This window comes from Juglans regia, chromosome 3 (assembly GCF_001411555.2).
Source record: "Juglans regia cultivar Chandler chromosome 3, Walnut 2.0, whole genome shotgun sequence".
Taxonomy (NCBI): Eukaryota; Viridiplantae; Streptophyta; class Magnoliopsida; order Fagales; family Juglandaceae; genus Juglans; species Juglans regia.
Window position 1 is genome coordinate 8,013,889 of NC_049903.1, and position 12,551 is coordinate 8,026,439.

Consider the following 12,551-nt stretch of genomic DNA (forward strand, 5'->3'; position numbering starts at 1 on the left):
AAAAATTATAAATAATTTGTAAATAATATTAAATTAATTTGAGAATATCTTATAACAATTTTGATTTTAAGTTGACTGCCATTGGATGAAGCAAAGTTTGGGAGAAATATTTTAGTTAAGGTTATGTGATCTTAGTCAAGAAGATTATGTGATCTTAGTCAAGGTTAGGGATCTCATCACAAAATTTATACTAATCATTATTATTGCATGAAACTGTGTGAAAGCTCCAGGTCAGGTGCACCCGTCAAAAATCACCTCTCCCTGAGTCCCTCCGTCCCTCTCTCTCTCTCTCTCCCCGAAAGTAAAATATTTAATAATTTAATTGTTAGATTAATTTGTTTAGCTTGAACAGACTATTTGTATTTTTCCATAAATATTATGTATTTTTACTCAAATCAAATTACGTTATACTTTACTCAAACTTGTTAAACCTTGATCATGCACATGATCACAAGGGAAAATAATTCTTATGCAAATGTCAAAACCCATGATTACCATGGAAGTTCATTAATATACTGGAATATGTATAATTATTCAACGAATGCAGCTACTGAAAGTTCCTTTTCTTTCTCGATCGCTCTTCCTATTATTTTTTGGCATCATGCTGATCAAATTGGAGAACACCAACTTGAAATGAAAACTACCATTGTTTATTTTACATATATACAATATCATGTTAGAATTAAATTCCTCCACATGATACGCAAAGTACTTTTGCATCCATTTCCAGATTTCCTATATGCAGAAATTACGAAAACTTTTTCAGTTACAAACATGTCCCTTTTTTTTCGAGTTAGTTTACAAATTACATGTGATCGATTGCACGGAAAAAGGAAATCTTGCCTGTGTTCAGCGAGGAGAAAGACTGGAAACAGTAAGCCCATTTACAGAAGGATTTGTAACGGGAAAGGGATCAATCTGCTGAACGATTCTACCCATAGCAAGTGCAGGCTGTTTTGGTTTAGGAAGAGGTAATATTGATTCGTCTCCCAATAAAACTACGACGGATGACATTGTGGGTCTATCCGCTGGATCCTCTTGGACACACAAAAGCCCGATATGCATGTATTTTTTAACTTCTTGTGTAGTCAGGCAGGACTCTATCAACACAGGCTCCACAAACTTCATTTCTTTCCCTTCATTCCAAAGTCTCCATGCCTGTCATCCATATACATACATGCATGAGTCAAACTTGTTTAATCATTTTGTTATGAACTCAGTACGTTAATTTTCATATCCTCGCCGATATGAGAACTTGCCTGTTGAGTAAGACTGTACATACGTAGGTGCAAAAGGGTCCACCAGGTACCCAAAACTGAAGGCTCGAGATATGGAAAATTGTAAGTATTCTTTGTATTTTATGAATTGTTTAGCAATAGATTGTAATGGAAGAAGTTGGCATGGGGTATTGCGTTGCTGTGGAAGAATCATGAAGTTAATTTATCGAGGCTTAGCTACTCAAAATTCCATATATATTGATGCACTTATTAAGGATGATGATGCTAGTATAGAAGAATGGTATATCACGGGGGTTTATGGGCATCCAGACACTAACTGTAGGGTTGAGACATAGAATTTAACAAGATCTGTATATGGAGTGGGGGAGAAGGCTTGGTTGGTTTTTGGTGACTTCAATGAATTATTAAACCAGAATGAAAAGTGGGAAGGGAGGGATATTAGACCAGAACAGCTGATGCATGAGTTTAAAGCAATGCTAAATGACTGTGCATTAAGGGATCTAGGGTTTAAGGGTCTTAAGTATACACGGTACAACAAAAGAGAAGGAAACTCTTGCATAAGTGAGAGATTGGATAGGTTTTTGGCGAATTTTCATTGGTTTTGATATTCCTCATAGCAATTGTCACTCAAGGAGTTGCTGCATACTTAGATCAATTACCTTTATGGTTGGAGGCTTTAAACAAAAAAAAAAAAAAAAAAAAGGAAAAAAACCTATTTAGATTTGAAGCCATGTGGGTAGGAGAAGAAGGATGTGCAAAAATTATTGAAGAGTTTTGGAGAAATGGCTCTACTAGAAGTAATATGAAGGAAGTGATGGAAATGATCTTAGGACGTAGTCAGAAATTAGACTGTTGGAATCGAAACACGTTTGGAAATATTCAAAACCAATTGCAAAAGGAAAATTTGAAACTTAAAAATGTGCATGAGAAAGATCCAAATTGTGTTGATATTGTTGGGAATGCATATGCACGAGCGGAAGTCTAAATATGGCTAGAGATAGGAAATAATGTGGAGACAGAGGTCTAAGACCCTATTGTTGTTGCAGGGGGATCAGAATTTGAAGTTTTTGCACACAAAAGCCTTAGACAGGAGAAGAGAGAATACCATACAGAAGTTACAAGATGAATGTGGAGAATGGCAAGAAGGTGAGAACAGAGATAAACTAGTATTTTATTACTTCCGATCTCTATTTAAAGCCTCTGATCAGAGAGGCTCTATGAAATTCTTGGAAGAGCTGTTAGGGACAGTTACTACTATTATGAATGAGGAATTAGCAAAGGCATACGCTGAGGATAAGGTACGAATTGCTTTACAACAAATGCATCCTATAAAAGCCATTGGATCTAATGGCATGAGCCCAAAATTTTTCCAAAGGTACTGGCACCTCATTGGCAAATCAGTCAATGAATATTGGTGAGTTTCCAAGGCTTCTTAATCATACTTTTATTATTCTAATACCAAAGAAGAAATCCCATGTGAAAGTAGCTGACTTTTGACAAATAAGTATTTGCAATGTGACGTATAAACTCATATCTAAAGTCATTGCTAATAGACTGAAACAAGTTATTCCTTGTATTATATCGGACTCACAGAGTGCTTTTGTGTCTGAGAGACTTATCATTGATAATGTATTTGTTACTTATGAATTTATTCATTATTTGAGACAAAAAATAGTTGGGAAGAAAGGTTATATGTCACTGAAATTAGATATGAGTAAGCCTATGATAGAGTAGAGTGAGATTTCTTGGATGTTCTTATGCACAAACTAGGTTTTGACGTCAAACTGATCAAGTTGGTTATGTAGTGTGTGAGAATAGTTTCTTTCTCTATTTTGGTTAATGGTGAACCATAAGGTCCTATAACTTTGTATTCCACGGCCAGAGTGTTACAAACTACCAGTAGAGGATTGAGGAAGGGGTATCCTCTATCCCTTTACCTCTTCCTATTGTCTACTGAGAGGGCTAATAAGCCTTCTGATAAGAGCTAAAAATAATCATACTGTCTCTGGCATCAAGATCTTAATCATCTACTTTTTGTAAATGATAGTGTATGTTTTTGCAAAGCTGATACTGATACAAATAGAAGAGTCTAGTTATTGTTAAAACAATATGAGATGACATTGGGGTAGAAAATAAATAGAGAGAAAATATCTATGGTATTCAGTAGCTTGGAATGTGTCAGCTGAGGGACAAGAGGAGATTATGTCGCTATGGGGTGTTAATAATATACAACAATATGAGAAGTATTTGGGCTTACCCCTAGTGGAGGGTAGGTCCAAATCTTGAGCCTTCATAGAGATTAAGTTGAGGGTTTGGCAGAAATTGCAGAGTTGGAAGGAGTAGTTGTTATCTTAAGGAGGTAGATAAATGCTTATAAAGCTGTGGCTCTGTCCATCTCTACATATGCTATGAGTTGCTTTAAATTACCTAGCAGCCTATGTTATGAATTGGAAAGCATAATGGCAAGATTTTGGTGGGGCCAAAAAAAGCAAGAGAGAAGGATACATTGAATTAGCTGGGATAAAATATGTGAATCTAAATTCAGAGGGGGTTTGGGCTTGAAAGAATTGAGAGTCTTTAATATGGCACTCTTGGCAAAACAGGGGTGGAGAATTTTGCATGAGGAAGGTAGTATACTGCATAAAATCTATAAAGCAAAGTATTTTCCAAAAGTGAGCTTATTTGACTTCACTTTTGGCCATAATCTTTCATATATATGGAGAGGAATTTGGAAAGCTAAGAATATGCAAATCCAAGGATGTAGATGGAGAATAGGTAGTTGAAAATCTGTGAAAATTTGGGGGGACTGTTGGATTCTAGGTCATCAAGCTTTAAGGCAGGAATACACTAATGTGGAGGTTGAGCTTGTAAGGATACTATTGGCTGCCTTTTAGACAACAATACTATGTGGTGGAATGCTGAAAAGATTAATAAAGCTCTATTCAATCCAGATGTTGCTACAGATATTATGAAGATCATCATATGCCCCATAAATAGGATCGAGGATAAGTGGATATGGACTCAAGAAAGAAATGGTAGCTTCAGTGCTAAAAGTGCTTACAAATTTTTCAGAGACAAGCTGAAAAGTAACCTAGGAGAGAGTTCACATGCTAGCAGACAACCAACTCATTAGAAAACTTTGTGGAAATTGAAAATTTCTACCAAAGTCAAGGTTTTTGCTTGGAGAGCTTGTAGAGAGGGACTACCTACTCAGTACAATCTCAAGAGAAAACAGGTTGAAGTTGAGGAAAAATGTTGCTTCTGCTCGGACAGAATGGAAGAACTCCACATACATTATTTTATTGCCACACTATCCGAGAATCTTGGAACAAATATTTCCCTTCTTTGTAAGGAATTGACAATCTTTTGAATATTATGGATATGGTTATGATTGTGAAGGAGAAGGGTAATTTAGAAGATCTAGCTGTATTTTTCTTGATAGCTTGGGGGATTTGGTTTTGAAGAAATAAAATGGTGCATGACAAAATTTGTGTTGATCCTAGACAGGTGATTGAGCATGCTTTATGTATGCAAAAAATTCACAAGGAGTTGATGGCTATTCCAAGCACATAGTCAAAGACTATTTGCTGATGGAAACCACTCCCTCAAGGGTACCTAAAGCTATATGTAGATAGGGCAATGTTCTTCGATCAACATAAAGTAGGTGTTGGGGTCATTCTCAAAAATGAGAAAGGAGACACGGTGATGGCGGGAAGCAAAGTAGAAACAGAGGTTGCTGATCCAGGATAGTTTGAACTGCTAGCAATTTTTAGAGGCCTACAATTATGTGTTAATATGAGTATCTCAGATATAATCCTTGAAAGTGATTGTCTATTGATGGTGAGAGAACTACAAGATGCAAAAGACTCATTCTCAATGCTAGGAAATCTATTAAAAAAAAAACGAAGCGACTAATGTAACTCATCAGAGAATGTAAAGTTGAAGATGTCAATAGATTAGGAAATGAGGCTGCACATAGATAAGCACATTATGCTTAGAATGTAGAAAATATTGAAATGTGGTGGGATGAAGTTCCATTAGTTGTCTCTCAAACTATATGGTTTGATAAAAACAGCTTGTAATGCTTGTGATTAATTTACGATAATATATATATATATATATATATATTTCTAAGCCATATTATGTCCTGACAGATCTGGTATTTCAAACATGGAGGTATATATCACACGTACAATTTGTTACATGACTCGTTACATGATATGTATAAAAACTAAAACACGTACATCAGTATATTTTTTATTTTAGTATGTCTAGTTTGTTGATAATCATATAAATATATATATATATTTGCAAATAAGTTTTTTTTTTTTTTTTAAAACAAATATTAATTTGCTATAAAAGAATAAATAATGGAAAGAAACATACGTATGCAAGGAGTGTCTGGGCATGCTCGGTCAAGTAGAAGCCGCTATTTTTCTTGCCACTAATAATCTCAAGCAAGATGACGCCAAAGCTGAAAACATCAGATTTTACAGAAAATAGTCCCTCCATTGCATACTCGGGAGCCATGTATCCGCTGTTTTGAGCATATATATAGCAATACAACGTAACTTTCTTCTCAATTGAACACTAAAAAATAAGGAAAATAAAAGAAAAAGTAGACTCACTATGTTCCGACGACTCTCCTAGTGTTAGCAGTGTTCTGGTTCTCACCGAAGATCCTTGCCATGCCAAAATCTGATATTTTGGCGACCATTTCATGGTCCAGTAATACATTACTTGGCTTTAGATCTCTGTGAATTATTTTAAGTCGAGAGTCCTCGTGAAGATAAAGAAGTCCTTTCGCAATACCAACAATAATGTTATTGTATGTCTTCCAGTCAAGCTGACTGCGTTTCTTCGGATCTGGAATTCAGTAGTACTAGAGCAAAGTCAATGCATGTAAACATGTTTATTTTAGAGATACAAGGAACATGCTGATCGATCGAGTACCATATATAACACACCTATAGAAATCTAAGCCGCATAAAATACTAATAAAGTACGTAGTTCTTTAAGCAAATACCTTTGAGAAAACTATTTTTTCTTTTTTCTTTTTATATATAGAAAATACTAACAAAGTCATCTCATTAAATGCTAATAAAGTATAGGTACTCTAGATACTTTTGTACAAGGATCATTCTACCGATACCGATGGTCAATGACCGATTGTTATATTTTATTTTTATTTAAAAAATTAAGAAATAATTTTCTTAATATTTGAAAAAAAAAAGAAAAAAAAACCAATTTAATACATTTCTTAACATTTAAGAAAATAAAAATAAAAATAAAAATGTCCTATTGGTGCAAATGCTTGGTAGACCATCAGTCTACCTAGCATCTCTCTTTTTACAATGAGACTACACGAGAGTCCTATATTTAAAGTTTATAATTAAGTACAAATTTCCTATGATCAGCTGGGGTGTATAAAATTCAGCAAAATTGCGATTTTATTTATTTATTTGGGATACTATTATATATATGATTAATATATGCATATAACCTATATATCTCTCTCTATATATAAAGAGCTTATGAAACGGAAATTTCTTATTTTAACAGAAATTTCTTGTTTTAACGGAATATGCTAGTTTTCAATAACTTTCCATCCATTTGTAATAATTACAGAACACATAGATACAATTGTATTTTCATTTACATTCTATTTATGGCTACTTTTATAGTTTCTGTTAGTTTCTATTCCACTATTAATATATTTAAATATGCTAATAAAGCAGATTTATTATAATAATAATCATGGATTCAATTTCCAATTTGAAAATATGTTATAATAAGAAAACAGATTTATGTAGATTTGTCTTTTCGTATTCATTATAATAGGAAAGCATTATAATAATTTACAAATAACCTATCTTTCAATAGCTTTTAAGATATATATTAGTAATAAAATAATAAAATATATGTACTTTATTTTTATTTTAATAAAATATATTAATACTTTGAACTGCTACGTGCCTCAGGCACGTAGCATCTTACTAATATATATATATATATATATATGTCCAGCCAGTTTCATGAGAAAAGCAAAGCTCACAATCAAATATTAGAAGCCCATCCAACGTCATAAATATACTGTAACATTTAATTATGTCAATGAGCGGAAAGGTTGAAGTTACAAACCAAATATAAAGAAATCAAGGCTTCTGTTGGGCATGAATTCGTACACAAGCAGCTTTTCCTCACCCTCAATGGCACATCCCAAGAGCTTCACAAGGTTTCTATGTTGAAGTCGTGCAATTAGTATGACCTCATTTTTAAATTCCTCTAAGCCTTGCCATGACTTCCGTGATAGTCTTTTAACCGCTACTCCCTTCCCATCTTCTAGCACTCCCTGATCATCGAGTAGAATATTCTAACATCAGGCATAAATTCAGGCCGATGAGCTGTGAAGCAATATTCAAGCCATCATGATATGCATCGATTACCTTGTAGACAGTGCCAAAGCCACCTTGCCCGAGCTTGTTTGACTCAGAAAAGCCATCCGTGGCTGCCATTATTATTGACAGACTCATGAAATGTAGGCCTTCCGAACTTACCAATTCCCCCTCTTGTGTAATGGCAACGCCGGTGGGGCTTGCCAGCTCATGTAACAGTTCTGCTTTCTGGCTTTTATCATCATCTGCAAATATTTAATAAACACGAAAGTAATCGTTATAAGAAAATTATTTATTTACGATCAGTTAATTTTAACGAAATGATTATTTATAATTAAAATGAGTCTGTTTTAATTACAAATAATCTTTTCATCACAAATAAATGATCACAAATATTCATTTTTCTTGTAATGAATTAACCTTAATTGTTGATAATTTTTGCTATAAACTTAATATTTAAGATGCATAATTAGGCATCTAGCTAGTTAGATACATGCATTCACCTCTTTGCCTTCTCTTCTTCCGCAAATGATAATTAACCGCACATGATCCAATAAGAACAGCTAAAACTGAGAGTGGTATACACGTAACCACCACAACCATCCAAATCTTCCAACTTGCCCCTGGTTTTGGACAAAAAGAACTGCATTAAATCTTCATTTAGTTTATAAGATAAATATTTAGCTACAAAGTAATTATCCAAAAGTAAATTTATAATCTGATATAAATATGGCTCGATATATTACATTAGATTGTAAATTTATATTTAATATAAAATAGATCTAACAAATTACGTAAAATCACGTCAATTTATAGATTTTATTTTGCGTAAAGGTAAGTACATTTTTTTTTTCTTTTTTATATCGTTTTTAATTTTCTTTTTTATATCGTTTTTAATTATTTGAGAGCATTACAATGCATCGACATACAGAAAATTAATTGATGATCTAGTCACATCCTTACCTTGAGAAGCTGGGAAGGACAACTGAAAACTTGAGGCGTTGTAGAATCGGTACAGCTCAAACCTCATATTACAATTCCTACTAACAATAATTCCACCTTGGCGATAAAAGCAGCATTTCTGAAGCTCTCCAAAGGCTGACTGCAAACAGTTATAACAGTACTTTTCTGAGATGTCCCTAGTACATTGTACAAGACCATAGATTCTTTTCTTCCTTGAGAATTTAATTTCACCAGTTGCGAACATGCGTGTAGAGGGATCAAACGCAGTCTCGTTCGAGATGTTATTCATTAAGTACGTTAAAACTTGCTCTAAATGAACTGGATTTGATATATTCTTCTGCATTCGATTCTGCTCTGGATACTTCCCAGTATAAACCATCGAGGAAAAGAAGTTCTGGAAGGAGTAGCGAACTTGACAGAGTTCAAACCATATCATAGCATCTTCACTTCTGCACTGCTTTAAGATTTCCTTGGTTGCAGTCTGTATACAATTCCGACAAACTGTGGAGTTGACATCCCCTCTACAAAGCGCCTGTCCATAGACTCTGTCCGAGTCCTCTCCAGTGGAGGTGTTGTAGAAACCTGTCAACGAAGTATTGGAAGGCAGAGACCCGAGGAGGAGCTTGAGATTGTTTTCAAATGGGCTGTTGAGTGTGTAGTTTTTGGTCAAGATCTCTGTGTTACAAAACGTAAAGAGAGGATCCCCACTGGCCGGCGTGTTCGCAAGCATAGGGCGCATCAAAAGTGGTATAATCAACAAAAGCATAGCCAATAATGCATCTTTCTTATCCATCTTCCAAATATGGTTGAACATGATCATAGGATAATGATTACTATGGCCAAAAGGTAGTGGAGATGGATCAAGGTAATTAACTTGACATCAGATCAAGCACAACTGGTACGTGTCGGTCAGAATGATCTCTTCACGACATTACATCCAGCTTTGATGACAACACGATTTACCCACAAACCTGTATGAGGTTATACATTACATAGAAACCTCCGCCCAAAAAGATTTAGGTCCGACTCTTTCTGATGGAATCGTCGAACATTCCTCTGAAACTTCCCCGCTGGACGTTGATACTGACTCGACATATTTAGGAGTCTAGGACTGACTTCCCCGAATGGGGACGATCGATGGGTACAAATTTTCCCGTTCAAAAAAGTAGTATATTTTTTGTTCTAAGCTTAAAATACTCGTAATTTACTGTTATTGTTTAAAGCATCCACGTATCAATTGACATCATTAATTTGATTCCATTCTTTAAGATAATAACCGATAGTTGATTCGTGCTTTCTAAGAACGAGCTAAACAAGTGGCTCATTTGTTTGAGAGTTTCAAATCACGTGATGGAGGTTACTTGTTTGACAATTCTACTTGAAGATACATTTACTTCGTCAAAAGATTCGAAGAAAACGATGGAATGGCATGGCAAAGACTGGCATGCACCTTGGAAAAAAACTGACCACATATATATATATATATATATATATATATATATATATACCATATATATATAAAAAAATCTATTTATCATTCTAACTCTCATCATCTTTCTATTATATTATAATATATTATTAAATGATAAATTTATAAATAAAAATATAATAAATAATTTTTAATCATCTAATATCACATCTTAAAATAATAAAAAGATGATAAAAATTAAGATGATAAGTAATATTATTATATATATATATATATATATATTTTTTTTCTAAAATCAGCCCAACCAAGCATGAAGGAATTAACAACATGAGTACTAAGCCAAGAGGTATTATTTATAAATTATCATAATCGAATAGTAGGACTTTCTTATTGGTCATCATTCTGGGTCAAATCCAATGGATTAAATTTCAAAGTCATTAAAATAGTACTACCTAACCACTAGTACCCTTCTGACATATTTTTCGTAGATCATACGTATCAAAACAATGTTATTCAATGAACCATGATTAGTTGACTTTCTTGAAGATGACCCAGCTGATCTTCAGACCGGTTTTGTCACGTCATTAGGTGTGCGGTTTCGGACCGGACTAGGAATACAATTTTCCTTTCATATTTTTCTATCATTTGAAATTTCTCAAAAACGGAAATTGAATAATTACTCGGTTTGAATTACAACTCATCTCACAATTATTTATTATTATTAATAAATTTTAATTTATAAATTTTATTATTATTTATAAATCATCTCAACTCATCTCATTTAATCTTTAAATTCAAATTAAGACTAGCATATTTTTTTTTTCCTGTATAAGTGGTCTTCGATCGTAGTTACTTATAAGGGTGTGCAGAATTCTGAGAATTCCGACTCCGTCCGACCTCCGCTCCGATGCCGATTCCGACGGAGTCGGAGTTGTCGGAATTCAGAGTTGGAATTCGGAGCTACTCCGAATAATTATTCGGAGTCGGAGCTCGAAGGAGCTCCGACTCCGACTCCGAATTTTTTTTTTAAACCCAGCTCCAAAACGACGTCGTTTTGAAGCTGGGTTTAAAAAAAAAAAATTTGAATGACACCGTTCCACTTAATATGGAACGGCGTCGTTCCATATTTCCAAGTTGAAGGGGCTTCTTCTTCACGTCAAGCGTCCTCTTCCTTTTCACTTCTTCTTCTTCCTTCTTCCTTCTTCACTTCTTCTTCCTCCTTCACTTCTCTCTCGCGTCTCCCGTCCCAGTGACTAAACCAGTGAACCAGTGAAGTTCAGAACACCGTTCGTCGTTGCTCCTCCCTGCCGCCGTCCCTCTGTTCAGCTTCCAGCCTTCCACCTACGGTGAGCCCTAAATTTATGAGCCCTAAATTTAATTCAAGCACGTCTCTTATGAATTGGAGCCAGTAGTTGTGATTCTTGTGATTCTTGTGTATTGAATATTCAATATAGTCCCCAACACGGCGCTCAAAAACATGAATTTTACATTATTTTGAAGACTTGCGCTCGAGCGATGTGTCGAGCGCAAGTCGAGCGCACGTTGTTTTGAACATTGGCTCGAGCGATATGTCGAGCGGAAGTCAAGCGAACCTCTCTGGAAGGGTTCTGCTCGAGCGCTACGTCGAGCGCTCATCGAGGGAAACTCTCTGTATGGATTCTGCTCGAGCTCGACGTCGAGCGCAGGTCGAGCGAACCTCTCTAGAAGGGTTCTGCTCGAGCGCTACGTCGAGCGCTCATCAAGCGAAACTCTCTGTATGGATTATGCTCGAGCTCGACGTCGAGTGCAGGTCGAGCGATCCTCTCTGTATGGATTCTGCTCGAGCGCCACGTCGAGCGCAAGTCGAGCGAACCTCTCTGTATGAGTTCTGCTCGAGCGCCACTTCGAGCGCACATCGAGCGAACCTTTCTGGATGGGTTCTACTCGAGCGCTATGTCGAGCGCACGTCGAGCGAACCTCTCTGTATGGCTCTTGCTCGAGCGCACGTCGAGCGCACGTCGAGCGCACGTCGAGCGAACCCATCTGGATGGGTTCGTATGAGTCAAGCGCACATCAACCGAACCTCAATGTAATAATACATCGATACATGTATTATTATGATACAATAATACATGTCCTATTGTATAATACAATAGCCTAGTTTATTTTTAAACTAATTTTTTGCTTCTAATTTAATTTTTTCAGCTTTATTGATTGTGATATGGATCCTAGACATAGTGGAGATGATCGTCCACAAGGGGATGTAGCGGATGCAAATGCTACAACTCCTACACCGGTGGGTACTTCCACCCCTAGAGCCACATCTAGGGCAGCTACATCTAGAGCAGCTACATCTTGTGCGAGTAGTCGACTCCCACTCCCAGTTGATATAGAGGATGAAGATATGTTCAACGAGGAGGAGGAGATGCCCATTGAGCAAGATCAACTATCACGACCTTCTAAAAAGAGGTCGTGGACATGGGAGCATTTCACCAAAATACCTGGTGAAATTGCGAACCCAGTGGCAATATGTCATTATTGTGGATC

General features: G+C 35.7%; 1 protein-coding gene across 1 annotated transcript; it reads right to left on the reverse strand.

Moving 5' to 3' along the window:
- Positions 1-669: 669 nt before the first annotated feature.
- Positions 670-9,647, reverse strand: LOC109013025 (cysteine-rich receptor-like protein kinase 15). The gene is made up of 7 exons (XM_035688419.1): positions 8,597-9,647; positions 8,137-8,256; positions 7,685-7,878; positions 7,380-7,590; positions 5,867-6,104; positions 5,625-5,775; positions 670-1,158 (listed from the first exon to the last, which is right to left on the reverse strand). Exons 1-7 carry the CDS (start codon positions 9,414-9,416, stop codon positions 850-852), a joined length of 2,043 nt encoding a protein of 680 aa, XP_035544312.1. The 5' UTR covers positions 9,417-9,647; the 3' UTR covers positions 670-849.
- Positions 9,648-12,551: the final 2,904 nt, after the last annotated feature.

Excerpts from the sequence above, each read along its gene's own strand:
- LOC109013025 (XM_035688419.1), bottom strand. The coding sequence starts at position 9,416 with ATGATCATGTTCAACCATATTTGGAAGATGGATAAGAAAGATGCATTA. Across the intron at positions 7,879-8,136 it reads GAAGAAGAGAAGGCAAAGAG|ATGATGATAAAAGCCAGAAA; the intron begins GTGAATGCATGT and ends AAATATTTGCAG. Across the intron at positions 5,776-5,866 it reads AGGAGAGTCGTCGGAACATA|CGGATACATGGCTCCCGAGT; the intron begins GTGAGTCTACTT and ends TGCTCAAAACAG.